The sequence below is a fragment of the Corythoichthys intestinalis genome, chromosome 11, assembly GCF_030265065.1.
Source record: "Corythoichthys intestinalis isolate RoL2023-P3 chromosome 11, ASM3026506v1, whole genome shotgun sequence".
In the NCBI taxonomy this organism is placed as follows: domain Eukaryota; kingdom Metazoa; phylum Chordata; class Actinopteri; order Syngnathiformes; family Syngnathidae; genus Corythoichthys; species Corythoichthys intestinalis.
The window spans coordinates 47,550,649-47,569,089 of NC_080405.1; the positions used below are offsets into that span (position 1 = coordinate 47,550,649).

General features: G+C 38.3%; 1 protein-coding gene across 8 annotated transcripts in view; it reads right to left on the minus strand.

Moving 5' to 3' along the window:
* Nucleotides 1–18,441, minus strand: part of rapgef2b (Rap guanine nucleotide exchange factor 2b) — a 247,410-nt gene that overhangs the window by 122,991 nt on the left and 105,978 nt on the right. For 7 of the 8 annotated variants that reach the window (XM_057849822.1, XM_057849819.1, XM_057849816.1 and 4 more), the window contains exon 4: nucleotides 14,588–14,671. In XM_057849822.1, coding sequence (XP_057705805.1) covers nucleotides 14,588–14,671 — 84 coding nt within the window. Of the gene's footprint in view, nucleotides 1–6,939; nucleotides 7,147–14,587; nucleotides 14,672–18,441 lie in introns of those variants that run through there. The other variant, XM_057849823.1, reaches the window with a different exon arrangement.

Genomic DNA, 18,441 nt, shown 5'->3' on the forward strand with positions numbered 1-18,441 from the left:
ATATACACACATATATATATATATATATATATATATATATATATATATATTTTTTTTTTTTTTTTAAACAAACAATGCTCTTAACAAGTGGTTCAGGCAATATACCTATAAACTAAATCACGAATGCATTAAAAAACATTACCTCAAAGAAAAAACTTATGTTGGTCTTAACAGGGAGCACCTGGATTCAGCCATGTGAAATGAGGCAGACCAGAGGGCAGTGTATCCACCCTAATCAATAAAATGTAATGCAAACACTTTCAAAATAAACCATTACAATGCCACTTTAATTAAACGAATACTTGAAGCAACAAAATTTAATTCGAATATTTTTTTTCTAATCGAATACTCGAGTTAATCGATTCATCGTTGCAGCACTAAACCCAGCTATGTATGCTCAAGTTTCCATTTCATTGACGGCACTAGACATCGAAATCATTTTGACTGGGACAAGTCCAAATGGATTTGATGTCTAACAAGTCAATGGCAGGCAATGAGTTAACAGAGTGCCATGTAAGGGTTAAATAAATAACAACTCGTGGTGATTATCAATTCACCCATGAATTTTATATATCTGCCTTTGTGGTTTTTTTTGTCATCTGTTTGCTGTATTTCTTTGACCTCTTCAAATGATCCAGTGAGCTATAGAAATATAATAATTCAGGTTTACGATACGGATGGCATTTATTTGTTAGGTAACGCTATACGATAGTTCAAGAGCAGATAAGAGGATGACGGCGACAAGGGAAGGTGGCAGATGTTGGGGCGAATCGTAACTCTTAGAGAAGAACGCACAACTTGGCAAAAAGATTAAATCGCTATTGTCACGCATCACCAGCCGACTTTCGGATGCAAAGCTCAGTTAAGCCCAGCAATGTCTGCTTTGCGAAATGGGAATAGAGCCTGTGACAGTACAGATGGACGTGTATGTCAATTTAAGAATATTTAAAAAGAAATAAATAAATCGCTCCATTGGGTATTAGGATTTTTTTGGGTCCTTGGTAGAGGAAGCATAATCTCTGAAAAGTCACATAGAAGGAAACTTTTGTCAATGACCTTGGTTGACTTTGTTCGATTTTTGTGTCGAGAACCACATCACGACTGGGAACTCTTCTAAGAAGCTTCAATTCCATGAACACTCAACACAAAAGTGCGAGGACATATGAGAAACGCAGAAAATGGAGTAAGTAACAGCTCTCTCACAATGTGTCAGTTGTTTTTTCACTTCAGTACTAGTGGTGTGATAATAGGAGTGGGAACCTCTTGTTACGATACGATACGATTTGCCATACAAAGCTCACGATAACGATATGGCGATACAACGCTTATCGATACATTGGTCAGGAAATCATTCTAGGAGATTCTACAAACAATTGATGAACAGAAAAACAAGCTTCTGCTGTGAATTGGAATGAGTTTATCACTAGTAGTCGTCCAATCCATTTGAAGTGGGAGGGTGGCAACGAATGAACATTCGTTCATTCGCTGCCATCCCTCCCACTTCAAACGGATTGAACGTCTATGGCCGTCAATGGCAGCCACTGCCAGGCAATCAGGTAATTTTGGGCCATTTAAGGTCATTTACCTGTTGGTTTTCAGTTACTTCCTGTTGATTTGGGGGTATTTTATGGGTCACTTCCTGTTTATTTGACCTGTAAATGAACAGCAAGTGACCTGTAAATGCCCCCCAAAAATCGGACAGAATGACTGTGAATGCTCTGGTGTCGAATTAGAGCTGCAACAATTAATCGATTAACTCGAGTATGAATGCTCTGGTGTCGAATTAGTGCTGCAACAATTAATCGATTAACTCGAGGATTCGATTAGAAAAAAAGATTCAAATCAAATTTTGCTGCTTCGAGTTTTGGTTTAATTAAAGTGGCGTTGTAATGGTTTGTTTTGAAAGTGGTCGCATTTATTTTCATTGATTTGGGTGGATACACGGTTCTCTAGTCTACCTCATTTCACATGGCTGAATTCATCTGCTCCCTGTTCAGACCAACATGTCAGGCTACAATTTGCACAAGCTCATCGAAATTGGACGATAGAAGATTGGAAAAACGTTGCCTGGTCTGATGAGTCTCAATTTCTGCTGCGACATTCAGATAGTAGGGTCAGATTTTGGCGTCAACAACATGAAAGCATGGATCCATCCTGCCTTGTATCAACGGTTCAGGCTGGTGGTGCTGGTGTAATGGTGTGGGGAATATTTTCTTGGCACTCTTTGGACCCCTTGGTACCAATTGAGCATCGTTGGAACGCCACAGCCTACCTGAGTATTGTTGCTGACCATGTCCATCCCTTTATGACCACAATGTACCCAACTTCTGATGGCTACTTTCAGCAGGATAATGCGCCATGTCATAAAGCTGGAATCATCTCAGACTGGTTTCTTGAACATGACAATGAGTTCACTGTACTCAAATGGCCTCCACAGTCACCAGATCTCATCTTTGGGATGTGGTGGAACGGGAGATTCGCATCATGGATGTGCAGCCGACAAATTTGCACCAACTGTATGATTCCATCATGTCAATATGGACCAAACTCTTTGAGGAATGCTTCCAGCACCTTGTTGAATCTATGCCACGAAGAATTGAGGCAGTTCTGAAGGCAAAAGGGGGTCCAACCCATTACTAGCATGGTGTACCTAATAAAGTGGCTGGTGAGTGTATATGTTCTAAATATCAGTGTGTGCCTCGGAACCCTTATTGGACATCGCCGATGTAGGGCACGAGCATGCAGTAAACAGATCCCTCATCGTCATCCAAAGGCGCCATTCCAGTCCGCACAGCCGGCGTCTTATTTAAAGGCAAGTTCACGGCTCGATCAGGTGACCGGCACCCCCTTGGCAGCCTTGTACCCCGACCGACCTCCTGTTATACAACACGCCCGAAGTGTCTGGAATGTCATACCGCACACATCAGCCGCCTTTTCAGTCTGTGAGCCTGGCGGCCCACTGCCAAAGCCTCAAATCCATTCTACTGTCGGCGACTCGACCGGTACGCCGCCTAATCCCGGCTGGAAGAGGGTGCACAGAAAGCGGGAAGAGGTGGGGGCACGGGCTTTTCCGCAAAGCCGTTTAGCAGTGCGGCGAGAGGGTACGCCAGATTTTTTAACACACCCGTGCCTTTAAGAAGGACAAAGATTAATCCTGCTGGTTATGCATGACGTGGAGAAGAATGGAAACCCAGATTGGATAGAACTGCCCCTTAAGACCCCCTCCCTCCCTCAGGGTGGCAGCTGACCACCCACAAGCCTTTCACCTTTGTAAACAATTCCTCCAACCACGTGGATGCAGATAGCGCACGTTCTGTACCTTTCCGGAATAGATGCTGACACCTCACTGCCGAGAAACCTACAATGGATGCGTGACTACTTTTAGATTGCCCAAATAGAACAGACTCAACTATAACTTAACCAAACCATCATTTTAGCCATAATAACCTTGATTCATTTTAGTATTGTAAGCGATTTAAATGTTATATAGTGTTAGAATTATCGATATTTTCATTATACTGTATACATACACTGCTGGCCAAAAGTTTTAGCACCCCTGCAATTCTGTCAGATAATGCTTGATTTCTCCCAGAAAATGATTGCAATTACAAATGCCTTGGTAGTAATATCTTCATTTATTTTGCTTTCAACGAAAAAACAAAAAAGAGAATGGGGGAAAAATTCAATTATTATCATTTTACACAAAACTCCAAAAATAAGCCGGACAAAAGTGTTGGCACCCTTTGAAAAATCATGTGATGCTTCTCTAATTTGTGTAATTAACATTACCTGTTACTTACCTGTGGCACATAACAGGTCGTGGCAATAACTAAATCACACTTGTAGCCAGTTAAACTGGTTTAAAGTTGACTCAAACTCTGTCCTGTGTCCTTGTGTGTACCACATTGAGAAGGGAGAAAAGAAAGAAGACTTCAGAAGCAAAATTTTGAGGAAGCATGGCCAATCTCAAGGCTACAAGTCCATCTCCAAAGACCTGAATGTTCCTGTGTGTACCATGCGCAGTGTCATCAACAAGTGTAAAGCCCATGGCACTGTGGCTAACCTCCCTAGAAATGGACGGAAAAGAAAAATTGACCAGAGGTTTCAACGAAAGATGGTTCAGAATTAAATAATCAAAGCAATTTTCCTCTAATTCAAAACCAATATATCTAAGCTAGCAGGCTAATAACTAAGCAAATTCCCGTTCAGAATTCTTCTCATTTTGACAGCAAGTTTTATAAACAGGTCAAAATCTGAGACCGCGCTGCCCATTGGTCTCTTGTACTCCATCATACCAAGTGCGAGTCAACCTTCCACTGAGCAAACCAGTTCCTCCTGCCATCAGATCGAGGACGAGCAGTCAAAAAAAAAAGAAGAAATGGATTAAGCCTGTAAACTGGCAGTATGCCAGTCAGAACTTGGCCCAAAAAGCCACTTTGCCTAGATTTAATCAGTTTTAAGAAAATCATTGATGGATACCGGAAGCAGTTATTCGCAGTTATTTTGTCTGAAAGTTGTGCTACCAAGTATTAGAATGAGGGTGCCAAAACTTTTGTCCAGCCCATTTTTTGGAGTTTTGTGTAAAATGATAATGATTTAATTTTTTGTTTTTTCATTCTCTTTTGTGTTTTTTTCATTGCAAGCAGAATAAATGAATATATTACTACCAAAGCATTTGTAATTGCAATCATTTTCTGGGAGACATTGAGCATTATCTGACAGAATTGCAGGGGTGCCAATACTTTTGGCCAGCAGTGTATTCAGGTCCCCTAATCATTTTTTGTGTTTTATTGTTATAAAACCAAGTTGCACTACCCTAAAAAACACAAATTGATGTTGATCTTTTCTGGAAAAAAAAAAAAAAGAACATTCCTAAATAGAACAGCAACTATTAAAGATGCGCTTTCTTAAGAGAAAAAAAATAAATGTATTGCTTTGGTACTGTATAGAGGTGCAACAATTAACCAACAACTAATCGATTAGCAAATTAATCGACAACTATTTTGATAGCCAATTAATTGTTTCGGACCTTCTTCACCTTAAACTTGTCCATATTCTTGAAATTATAACATACATATAACCTCTCAGTTGTAAATATTATCAGATTTTTGTTAAGTCAAAGTAGGACATGAACAAAAATCAACTTTTACTTTGGAAAACAATAATTCACATTTTTGCCAATTTTCGAACACCTTACTGCCTAAACTAGCTTCTTAATAAGGCTGCAACAACTCATCTATAAGATCAATTACCGTATTGGCCCGATTATAAGATGGCCCTGATTATAAGAATACCCCCTTTTTTTCAAGACTCAAGTCTGAAAAAAAGACTTTTTGAACACCAAATTAATTTTTATACAGAAAATAATTACAGTACATCTGAAACAAATGATTATAACAATATATTTGAGAGAAAAAGCATGTTATTTCGCCTCATTCAAATCTTAATATCTGAACATTTAAATGTGTAAACTAAAGTGCAATCACATTCGTAAATGAATGGCTTCTGGTTTTTGAAATGTAAATAAACCAATCTATTGTGATAAAACAACAAAATTGCAATAACTGCATTAACCATCAAAGTGAAGACTAACTGTAACTGTAGTCTTGAAAAAAATCTGAATAAGGAAAAACACTGCAATAAAATAATGCAAACTGGTTAAAATTGAGAGTAGCTGAGATCATGACAGAACATCGCTTCAATGATATCTGGCGCCATCTAGTGTCGTGAATGGGTATAATGTCTAGACCGCGAATATAAGACGACCCCCACTTTTTCAGTCATATTTCAATGCAAAAAAACACCGACTTATATTCGGGCCAATACAGTAATGATTTTGATGATCGATACTAGGGGTGCACGATATCCATTTTTTGAAACCGATAACGATATCGATAACTTCCTGCTCCTCTTGGCCGATACCGATACGATAATCGATAATATATATATAATTTTTCAATGTATATTCACCTGAGTTTTTTAACACCTGTAGGTCAAAAATAGTAGTAGTTGATTCAGCTTAGATTTGCCTTTGACCGAACCAGAATTTTCATGATGACATGATTATTATAATGAACAAAACAAAGACAGTAACAAAACTTTGCATACTGGAAAAACAGGAGTGGAAACAAACGCACAAATCCCAATCCGACACCGTGCCAAAAATATTAATAATAGGGCCGATAATATGTTATCGGATTTATTGGGATGACATCATAATTCCTATTATCGGACCGATAATTATTGTGCACCTCTAATCGATACAGTTGTTGACTACAGTCAGGAAGCTGTATAAAATATTTTATTCCATTTTGTCTTTGTTACTTACAACATGCCAGAAACAACTTGAAGGTAAATTGAAAAAAGTGCCATTTACCGATTCATTAGACGATTATTTAAACGATTAATCGATTTGCAGCCCTTGTACTGTCCTAAAAAAAAGATGAACTATCAGTTGCAGTTTCCTAATAAAAATAAAAAAAGACAAACATTTTATGATGGACCTCATAAGATTTGTTTGAAAAGCATTGATTTTGCACTCAGTCAAAAAAGAAGGCGCACCACTCAAGTTCCTTGCACTATTCTATGAAAAAGAACATTTTCAAGCTAGTTATTTATGACCTTAAAATTTTAGAAATTACAAGCTGTGAATTTTGGCACACTGTTAAACACCTTGTTCATTTTGGTACTGCATCAAAAAAGAAGACAGAAGCAGGAGTTTGGAAACTTTTCAGACTATATCAGTCAACCGTCACTGCACCGTGCATCCCCCGCAGCAAGGACCCCCGTCTTTTGCCGTTTGGCTTCAAAAAAGTCTTCGACTCCAGATCCAAAATAGCTCCCGCTGCGCATTCCACGCCCTTGAAGGCTTTACCCGCACCCGGCTTACATTTTAACATCACAACCACAACAAGCCACGGGGAGTTAATTGAAGCTTACCCGCCCGGCAGCAGAGAGTGACGCCGCCACTTGATAAGATTAGACGATCCTCGGTTTTCCTCCTCCGGAAATATCCCGCAAGGTTAGTCCCTCAGCTAAATCCCGAGGGCATGTTTCAGGTCTGGAGACGGCAGCGTATATCCCACCATGCGCGCCCCGTCAACAGTACTGTGAGAATGAGAGTGTGTGGCTGGCGGATCAGCCCCTGTCCAATGGCTCAGCCCCCTTCGTGCCACCCCCCCACGACTTGTAATGCGCTACGTAGCCGGCATTCCAACGTACGAATCATTTCCTGCTACAAGGGAGTCAGGAGGGTGGAGTGTGTCATTTGTGAAGGGGGAAGCGAGGGTGGGGAGTAGTAACTCTCCCGCTATTCCGCAGAAGTTACTCAATGCTGTAAAAACAGTCAATCAACCGGAATGATGATGCCGAAATGCCTTTCCCATTCTTTTGAAGACACCCCCACGCACAGTTGGCTTTTAAGCAACTAAAACAAAGCAAAACAAACCAAAAAAAAAAAAAAAAAATCCCCAAAAAGTGGGAACCTCTTGGTACCTCACGATATGATACGATTTGCGATACAAAGCTCACGATAACGATGATCTGACGATATGGCGATACAACGATTATCAATACATTGGTCAGGAAATCATTCTAGGATATTCTACAAAAAACTAACAGAAAAACAAGCTTCTCATGTGAATTGGAATTAGGTTATCACTAATAGACGTCCAACCCATTTGAACTGGGAGGGTGGCAGCGAATGAACGAATCATTCGCTGCCATCCCTCCATGGGTCAGGAAATCATTCTACAAAATACAATACGTATGGCGGAGAACACAGACAAGACAGAAAAAGCAGTTTCTGCTTTTGCACTCCTCTTTAAAAGAAACTGCTGTATTTTAAGCCAAAATAACTTTTGTGTTTGATAGAACAATATTTCTATATGCTGCCATAGCAGATTCGTGTCGCATTAAGCCCCCAAACTATTTGAATTTTGTCCTTTTTACCCTGGAAACCCCCGTTTACAGACGTCGTGCAACCGCTTTTGTTTCAACCCAGCCATAAAACGAAGGTAATTAATGATATTTATTATTCAAAATGTCTGTCATTTTTAGCTTAGAATCATTAACTGATGTCTAATATGCCTTTAAAAAAATTTTTTTTAAACTTTTAAAAATTATTCACTCGCATATTTTAAACTTTCAAACAAATGATGTCACAATGAAAAAAATGGCATCTGTAAAAAAAAGTCACGGCTATCAACCTCATAACTATTGCTTGATGGTATTTTTTTTGTGACTGTCGCATTTTCTCCAATATGTTACATGATAAATAATCGATCCAAACAAAGAAAAATTGAAAATACATGTGTAAAAGGGTAAATATATGAAAAAGAACATCTCAACCACTCCTTGATGTCTGCAATTTCTGCACCGCGACCCATGTTATATTACCATGTTTCACCCATAAAATACCCAAAAAATCCAGCTGTGGCCATTCACAGTTGTGTCTTGACATTCAGTGATACATGCTACTTGGAGTTTTTGGATGAGAACAAGGTAAGTACGCGATAATGTCTCGTTAAGGTCATGGCGTCTGTAATTCTGCTCTCGCATGCTCTTCACCTCCAGATAGGGTTTCGCTGTTTAAAAAAAAAAAAAAAAAAAAAAAAAAAAAAAAAAGCCCTCCTGTTCAAAATTTTTCTTCCCCTAGAAAATTCAGATTTTAAGCTTTCCAATGATGTATCACACATGCATATCGGACAATTTTGAAATTTGGCCAAACTGGGGGTCTCAGAGCGGAACTTCAAGTCATCTGAGTGTTTTCCGCCATACATGTATTTTCACACTCCTACTGTATGTGCTAACAGCTTAAAAGTGATATGCTGGAAATGAAATTCTTGGGTAACAAGAGAATTAAAAACGAAGCGTTTTTCTGGGTTTCCCCGCACAGTGACTGACAAAAAAACGCCATGAACTCTGCAAACCTTCACCCTAACAGGTCATGGCGCAACATTCTTCCAACCTAATTCGCGTTTCCTAGCCTAGACGGGATGTGATGACTCGTCAACCAATGGGACACCTGAGAGGCGCCAGTCAGCTAATAATTATGATACATTTCCAGAAGTGTGGGAAGAAAATGGAGCCAGTATAAGAATAAGTAGAATGCTATTTCATAATATGCTACAGGACTTATCAGCAGTAAGAAAAAACATTGAGAAACTATAAGGTTGGATTTTCCTTAAAACGAAACGCCTTCTTGAAAAGAAGACAGAACTGATGTTGCACAAGATAAACAATTAATAATTCACTATCCGAAAAAGCGCAAACTACCAAAGTGTAACTTTCCTAAACAAGAAAAACTTCAAGCTGTTACAAACTCTGCATTTACTTTAAATTCACATCCTACTCATGACCTTAGCCAACCGAACCTTGATTTAGCCGTACTAGAGAATAAATAGGCTGTAACATTACTTATGTGTTCATTTCAAAATGTGACAATTGCCCCCCTGTTAGTGTAGCGAGTACATAATCGTGTTGTGAATGTGTGTCACCCACTTGTCATGCTCGGCTTATCTGGGTTACGTTTGATGTCGCGTTGGCCTCTGGGATAAACAAACTTCTTCACTTAATGAGTCATTCATTGTCGGCCGGCTCCGCTGAGAAGTGTGGATCAAGAAACCCGTGTGAGACCCAACGGGTAGAGTCTTGAAAAGTACCAGGAAGGCGTCTCGCTGGACTCTTTCGGATTCTCATGTCAAAAAACAACTTCAATTCACCTCTATTCATCTACTGGAGGCAGTGCAGAATTTTGCCAGAGTTTTAAGAGGTGGAGGAGAGGCCTTCTAAGTCACAAAATTTTGAATTTACTTGCTTTGTGTGTGCGACCACATCTGTGTAATGGTAGGGTTCACTTAATTCCTTGTACATATGCAATTTATCCTACCACTTATAGAATACAGTGATCTGGGGCTGCAGCTATCGATTATCTTAGCAGTCGATTAATCGATGAACGAGTTAGTTCGAATAATCGGATAAGGAATATAAAACATTAAAATGCCTGAGCTGAGCCTCAAATGGCATAAAAAAATGAATAAATGAGGATCTATGTACAACAAAAAAACAATTGGCTAACTTCCATAGCAAAAGTCAGCTAGCTTAAATGCTATAAAATGCTTTTTTTTTTTTTTTTTTTTTTAAAAAACAATGCTCTTGACAAATGATTCAAACACATTCCCACAAAAAAACTGCTTAGTATACCTATAAACCAAATTACGAATAAATTACAAAAACATTAGCTCAAACAACAATTTAGCTTATGTTGGCCTTAACAGGGAGCAGCTGGATTCAGCCTTGTGAAATGAGTTATATCATATTCACTTTTGCCACTTGAGGGCAGTGTATCCACCCAAACCAATGCAAAGTAAATGCAAACACTTCCAAAACAAACCATTATTCCACCACTTTAATTAAACGAATACTGGAAGCGGCAAAATTTAATTTGAATTTTTTTTCCTAATCGAATTACACAAGTTAAATGATTAATCGTTGCAGCACTACAGTGATCCCTGACTTATCGCTGTTAATGGGGACCGGAAAAGAATTGTTTGAAACATGTCAATAAAATAGTATTAATAACATGCATAAAATCATGTATAAATATAAAGTAGTGCTGAAATGATTAATCGATTAACTCGAGTATTCGATTAGAAAAAAATATTCGAATTAAAATGTTTCTGCTTCGAGTATTCATATAATTAAAGTGGCGTAATGCTTTATTTTGAAAGTGTTTGCATTTAGTTTTATTGATTTGGGTGGATACACTGCCCTCTACTCTGCCTCATTTCACATGATTGAATCCAGCTGCTCCTTGTTAAGACCAACATAAGCCAAGTTTTTGTTTGAGCTTTTTTTTTTTTTTTTAATGTATTCGTAATTTAGTTTATATCTAGCCATTTTTTGTAGGAATATGCGTCTTAACCATTTGTTAAGAGCATTGTTTAAAAAAAAAAAAAAAAGTTAGCATTTTATAGCATTTAGGCTAGCGGAATTTTGCTATGTAAGTTAGCCAGTTGTTCCTTTGTTGTACATAGATTGTCATTTATTTATTTTTTTATACCGGTTGAGGCTCAGCTCAGGTATTTCAAGTTTTCATGTTCCTTGTCCGATTACTCGATTATTCGAACTAACTAGTTAATCGATTAATCGACTATTAAAATAATCGATAGCTGCAGCCCTAATATAAATAATACGTACTGTACATTCATTATCTCAACATCTCATTTGATACATGTGTGGGTGTGTGCATAGGCGTGCACAAATAAGACTCCAGGTAGTGGTCAAGCACTAGCCTTTTCCCGCTACACTGAGCAAGTGCCCTTATCAAGGTTATTAAGTTGTGATCGTTATTATGTTAGTAACGCATGTTCCCCCCGACCATAATCACTTGGAGAACACCCTCTGTCCTCCAAACACATGCCCTCCTGTGTCAGGAATGCCCATCATCTGTCAACGTGAACGTGGAGCTCGGACACAAAGGCAATTAATTGCAGCAGGAGCAGAACAGTACAATAGCGGCCATCCACGCCCTCACCTTGCCCCCGCCTACAGCCCTTCGCAGAGGTAACACACATTGAGTCGAATCATGACTGTATGTGTGTGCCCCCCTAAACCTCAGTTGATTAACTATTTGTCTCGTGAAGTACCATTTGTCTCTGTGCAACTCTCTAAATTAGCTGCTCACCATAATTCACTATTATTACTATCACTAATAATAGATGTAACGTGGCAACCAGCACACAAACAGTGGCATAGGAAAAATAAATAAAACTACATATTATAGCTCAATATTTAGTCTTGTGTTGGCATGTTTAATGCTAGAACTGCTACTTCAGGATAATGTTGCCACTAAACTAAAAAGAATTAGAATTAGGGCTGCAGCTATCGAATATTTTAGTAATCAAGTAATCCACTGAAAATTCTATCGATTAATCTAGTAATCGGATAAAACATATTTTCAGGTGAAGAACAATTATAAATATACTAGGGCTGTCAAACGATTAATCGAGTTAATCACAGCTTAAAAATTATTTAATCATGATTAATCACAATTCAAACCAATTATAAAATATGCTATATTTTTCTTTAAATTATTGTTGGTATGGAAAGATAAGACACAAGACGGATATATACATTCAACATACTGTACATAAGTACTGTATTTGTTTATTATAACAATAAATCAACAAGACGGCATTAACATTATTAACATTCTGTTAAAGCGATCCATGAATAGAAAGATTTGTAGTTCTTGAAAGATAAATGTTAGTACAAGTTATATAAATTTTATATTAAAACCCCTCTAAATGTTTTCGTTTTAATAAAGTTTGTTAAATTTTCGATCAAAAAATAAACTAGTAGCTCGCCATTGTTGATGTCAATAATAATTATGGTGCTGAACCCCATAAAATCAGTCGCACCCAAGCGCCAGCAGAGGGCAGCAAAACACCAAAAACACAAGTAACAAGTGGAAATGACACGTTGCTGTCATTTTAATCTGTTTGAGCGGGGCATGTGCATTAAATGCGTCAAATATCTTAACGTGATTAATTTAAAAAATTAATCAACGCATGTTAATGCGATAATTTTGACAGCCCTAAAATACATGAGAAAACAAGACATTTCATCTAATATTGAACCATTTTCAGTCAATCAATGTCTTTATTTTCGATGTACATTGTTGAAAACAGCCAACAGTTGCATCTCAGATGTAACAAGAAAAAATAAAGACTATTCACTGCTTTCACTCAAAAAAACTTTTAGATCGCATAAAACAAACAAAACAAAACAAAAAAAAAAAAATATATATATATATGTATATTTCTTAACTAAAAATGCCATTACGCTTGATAACACACATCACTTAAAAGTTAGGTGTTTTTCCCACGTGTTTCATTTGAATTTCTATTTGTGTCAAGCCATTTTCAAGTTCTAGCTAAGTTTTAAGTTAGTCTAAACCATAAGTCCTGATAGGATTTTGAGTTTTTGCAGTGTTCAAAATAAATGTATGATGCCTGCTGTATTGGAGCATATTAGGGACCAGTGCTACTTGGTATTTTATCCATCAATGACTACTGAGCTAAAATTGACAGTTAGCATTATTAAGTTTTTATTGTACACCTTCCTCACTCTACAGCGCTGTTTTCATAGATTAAATAAAGCCTGTATGTAAGACACGTTAGCCACGCATGGACAGTGGTCATAATTAACAGAAACCTTGCCCTCCGCAGGGCTCACGTTACGTGAGCGAGTGACAGTAATGTTAAACTTATTTATTAGCGCTTAGAAGTCTACTGCTTTAAGATGGCGGCCTTTTACTAACGCCGCTGACTCTGTCATTTCGCATCTAGTTCAACATACATGTGATCTCTATGAGCGCATCAGATGCTACCTGCTACCACCGTAGCAACATGCGGGGTAGTTTTTAGCAACGTCGGCGTCGTTTGTAGCGGCTGTCGGCTGCAGTAAGTTTTTTTTTTGTTTTTTTTTAATTTATCACGTGACATCAGCGTGTTGTCCCGAATAAATAGTAGTCCGGGCAAAACGTGATGCTTGGAGCTGTCAAAATTACACGATTACTCGAGGTGAATAAAATGACTCGGATCAGTTTTTAAACTCGAGTTGCTCGAGTATTCATTTCAGCTCTAATTAGAATAAACACACACAAAAAATATATATTTCAAACTCACCTTGAGAAAGTGAGTGTCTGTAGTAAAGTGAATAATATACTCCACGAAAACTGTCGGCTCCCTCGTTTCAGTATTGGCACAAAAATACACTGCTGTGACAACAGTCCAGGTTTAAAGCAGGCCATAAGCATCATTTATTTGCTACATGCCAAACATAAAATTAGCTTAGTATTGCTTTTTTGTTGGCCCTCCCTAGTTAGGAATAGGTTGTTATTTATTTAAATACATAAATAAATATTTAATTACGTAATGTGCAATTGTTTTTCTTGTAATTCATTCACATTGTTCTAACAAGGCATCTGGACTGGCAGTTGCCTACGCTGCAAAAGGTGCCTTTTTTTCCCCGTCTGAGCACCTGCCCCCCAAATTGTTTGTGCACGTCACTGTGTATCCGTGCATGTGTAAGTCTATATACAAATGTAAATCTAAGTAAAGGGTACATAAATATTGTTTTAGAACTCTTTTGTACGTAATCAAAAATGCCGGGGAGTAGATTTTCAACTTTCAAAATGTGCCTTTATCTACAATACTGTAATTTTTGCACTATAAGCGGCACCCGACGACAAGACACCCTCAACAAATTTTTAGAAGAAAATTTATTCATATAAAATCTGCACTGGACTATAAACCGTGCGGTTCAGTCAAATATAATATTATGGTCCGAAAACTGCGTTAAGTGAATCTCTCGAATGACCAGCGAGCAACTCCCACTCTCGCGCAGCAACGCGACCCGGTCACCCGACTGCTCTTTTGTATGTTATGCAATGCAGAAAACGGATCGCCCACGTCGGCCAGTGCAACAAAAGATGATGTTCCAGGCCACCCTCAACACTGCTATGGTGTTAATCAAAAAAGACAACTAGTGTTAAAAAAAAAAAAATGGTGGAACGACCTACCTGCTTCTGGGCAGAAACATGGATTCCTTGATGAACACAGAGCCGGACAAAAGGATGTACCAGCAGCTTCCAATGTCATCCGGGCTGTGGGACAAGATTTACAAAAATATGAAAAAAGCGAAAGGATTAATGCAAATTCTGCCACAAAGGAATAAATATATACACCTTAACTTGGATTGACCACAACTCATTAAAGCTGGACAACAAGGAATTTAATGAAACAGAATTGTAGAATTACATAACGTTAGAAATGGTAAATGGAGAGCATTTATCGTGACCCTTTTTACGGTGCTTCAGCCATGAAATCCCCAAAATGTCCGGCTGTGGACATTCACATCTGTGTCTTGACACTCGGTGATACATGCTACACGGCGTTTTTGGATCAAAATAAGGTAAGAACGCTACAATAACTCTTTAAAATCAGGGCTGCAGCTATTGAATATTTTAGTAATCGAGTAATCGACTGAAAATTCTATCGATTAATCGAGTAATCGGATAAAACAAATATATTTTTAGGTGAAGAGCAATTATACATATACATGAGAAAACAAGACATTTCATCTAATCTTGAACCATTTTCAGTCAATCAATGTCTTTATTTTCGATGTATATTGTTGAAAACAGCCAACAATTGCATCTCAGATGTAACTAGAATTAAAAAAAAAAAAAAAAGACAAATTCACTGCTTTCACTGAAAAAACTTTTAGATCTTATTAAAAAAATATATATACAGTGGGGAGAACAAGTATTTGATACACAGTCAATGGGAAAACCCATTGGCAGTGTATCAAATACTTGTTCTCCCCACTGTGTATATATATATATATATATATATATATATATATATATATATATATTATACCTTACCTATAAATGCCGTTACGCTTGATAACACACATCACTTAAAAGTTTGGATTTTTTCCCCACGTGTTTCAATTGAATTTCTCTTTGTGTCAAGCCATTTTTAAGTTCTAGTTAAGTTAAGGCTGTTTTGGAGCACATTAGGGACCAGTGTTACTTGGTGTTTTATCCAGCAATGACTACTGAGCTAAAATTGATAGTTAGCATGATTAAGTTTTTATTTTACACCCTCATCACTCCACAATGCTATGTTATGTTAAAGCCTGTATGTAAGACATGTTAGCCACGCATCGACAGTGGTCATAATTAATTGAAACCTAGCCCTCCGCAGGGCTAACGTTACGTGAGCTAGTAGCGACAGTAACGTTAATCTTATTTATTAGCGCTTAGCGCTGTACTGCTTTAAGATGGCGGCTGTTTACAAACGCTGGCCAGACACGGCCGAGTCTGTCATTTCGCATCTAGTTCAACATACATGTGATCTCTATGAGACGCACCAGACGCTACCTGTTACCAATGTAGCATTGTGCGGGCTAGTATTTAGCAACGTCGGCGTCGTTTGTGGCGGCTGTCAGCTGCGGTAAGTCCCCCCCCCCCCTTTTCCCCTCATAGCTTCTGCTATGGCGTTCCATGTGTAATACAGTGGTACCTCTACATATGAAGTTAATTCGTTCCAGGAGCATGTTTGTAAGTCGAAATGGTCGTATGTTGAGCAGGATTTTCCCATAAGAATACATTATAATTCCATTAATTCGTTCCACAGCCCAAAAACCCACACTACTTCCTTAATAAATACTGCTGTTACTATTGCAAAGAGCAAAATAAATAAAATGTTAATACAAATCGAAATAACAATAATATAATAATAGCAATAATAATAATAATAACACAGTACAGTACCTGTAATAAGGTAACGAATCGGATTCTAATGTGGCGGATTTTTTTGCTGTACCTGAACGCACCTCGGGGCTGACAGTGAGTAGGAGAGTGCTATTTTACTTTCTGTTTCGATCCTGGCGTCAACAGCAGTGGACACTCGGCGAGTTGATGGAATAAATTAGAAACCTGACGAAGCTGGGGAGTTCTTTGGCGATGTTACCACAATAAGAACTGTCACCTTAACTCATTAAGACTGCCGAACGGAGGAGGACCGCCGGCCGAGATCGACATTCTACGGCCCTATTGTCGACCCAGTTCATGGATGCACACATGCTTATATTTTGCTATCATTCACATCTTCATATCACTGGTAAGCGTCACCTTTTCTTTTTTTTCCCACCTGCACTAAACTTAAACTGCACTAAACTAGAAAATAGCCTAAACCATCCGGAGCACTCACGCGGCCGGTAAACGTTGAACAATAGGATATAATGGGAACAAATTGGCTCCGGCGCTATTTTTTTCTTGCCTGGTACACCAGACTCAACGCTGTTCCAGCTATTGAGTCTGGCCACCATTCCCACGGATACAATTTCCAGGGCGGAGCAAGCTACAGCAAACAGACAGCGGAGTGGACCAATCAGCGACGGGCAGATGTGACGATACTAACTGACGACGGAAGCACGAGGGACTTGCGCGCGGACGTAAACATACGAAGAGAGCGGAGTTTATTCAACATGGCTAGCGCGAGACAGACTATTGTCAATGACTCGTGTCGATGTGTTTTTGGTCATTTAAAACAGAATTTACCGCGGATTGGAACATGTTCTCGGTTATCCCGTTGACCATCTGTGTTGTGGAGACGACTTTCGACGCGCAAGAGTGACGTTGCTCGTGAAGAACACGTCACGCAAATAAACGAATCTGATTTGTCGATTGATTTTGTACCTGCTCGAAAAGGCCGTTAATGGTATGGTTCCCAGACTATTTCTCTCAATGTTTGAAAAATACAGGGAGAATAGTTTGGCAGAGCCAGGCAAATTTTTTGCCGGACCCAGAACAAAAATGCATTTTGCGTAGTTGGTGTAAAAGAAGCCGAACTTTTAAAAGCACGTCAGCCGCACGCACGCGCACGCGAGGCGATAAATCGCAGCGGGAAAATTACTGCCTTCATTTTTTATTTACCGTGCGATAAATGGAATTATTGCATATTGCGACAGGCTTAGTCATGTAGCATATTTAAACCACCCTTATTTGATATTACTACGTTTAAGCATTTTATTAAGGCAACTTTAGTATGTTCTGTCTTATGCATCTAAACAAAACAAGCTGAAAGTGCACAGTAGTACTTTGGGTGTCAAATTCGCCTGAAGGGACGTTTCGCCGGTGTAACACATTTTGGCAGAACACCATTTCCCCCCCCCTACTCTCGTCTCGTCTCATCCTGTCTTTCCTGTTCATTTTGCTTTTGCTGCTCATTTTGTGAAATATCGACAGTGCCGTCATGTTCATTAATGTTCCTCCCAGGTTCAAATTTAAAGTGGTGAACCGATTACATGTTTATGTCACTAAAGTCTTACTCTGGAAGGTCGGCAGCATAACCATGTGACGTCACCGCCCTGCGACCTCAACAACAATGGCAATCTACTGGTTAAATTAATTTTACAAATTGTATTAAAACGAAAACATCCTCTCAAATTATTTTAAATCATAATGAAGTTTATCTTCTAAAAACTACAAGTCTTTCTATCCGTGGATCCCTTTAAAAAAAAAAACATTTGAAATTATCACGTTTGATAACAATAATATGAAAATCATATAAACACTGATAAAAAATACTAGAAGAAAAAAACAATGTTCGAGGGAAAAAATACACAAACATTAGTGAGGAAAATACACAAATATTGTTTTAGAGTAAATTTTCAAAAAAATCTTCAGCTGAACCAAAATTTAAGAACATCAAAATATTTTCAGAAAAAAACAAAACTAAAATGGAAACAACAAGCATATAAAAATATGAAAGAAAAAATTAAGAATTTTGTTTCCTGATCACTAATGCGGTGCATCTACATCTTTTGATTGGTCTTCTTCTACGACGATGCTACAGTTCTAAA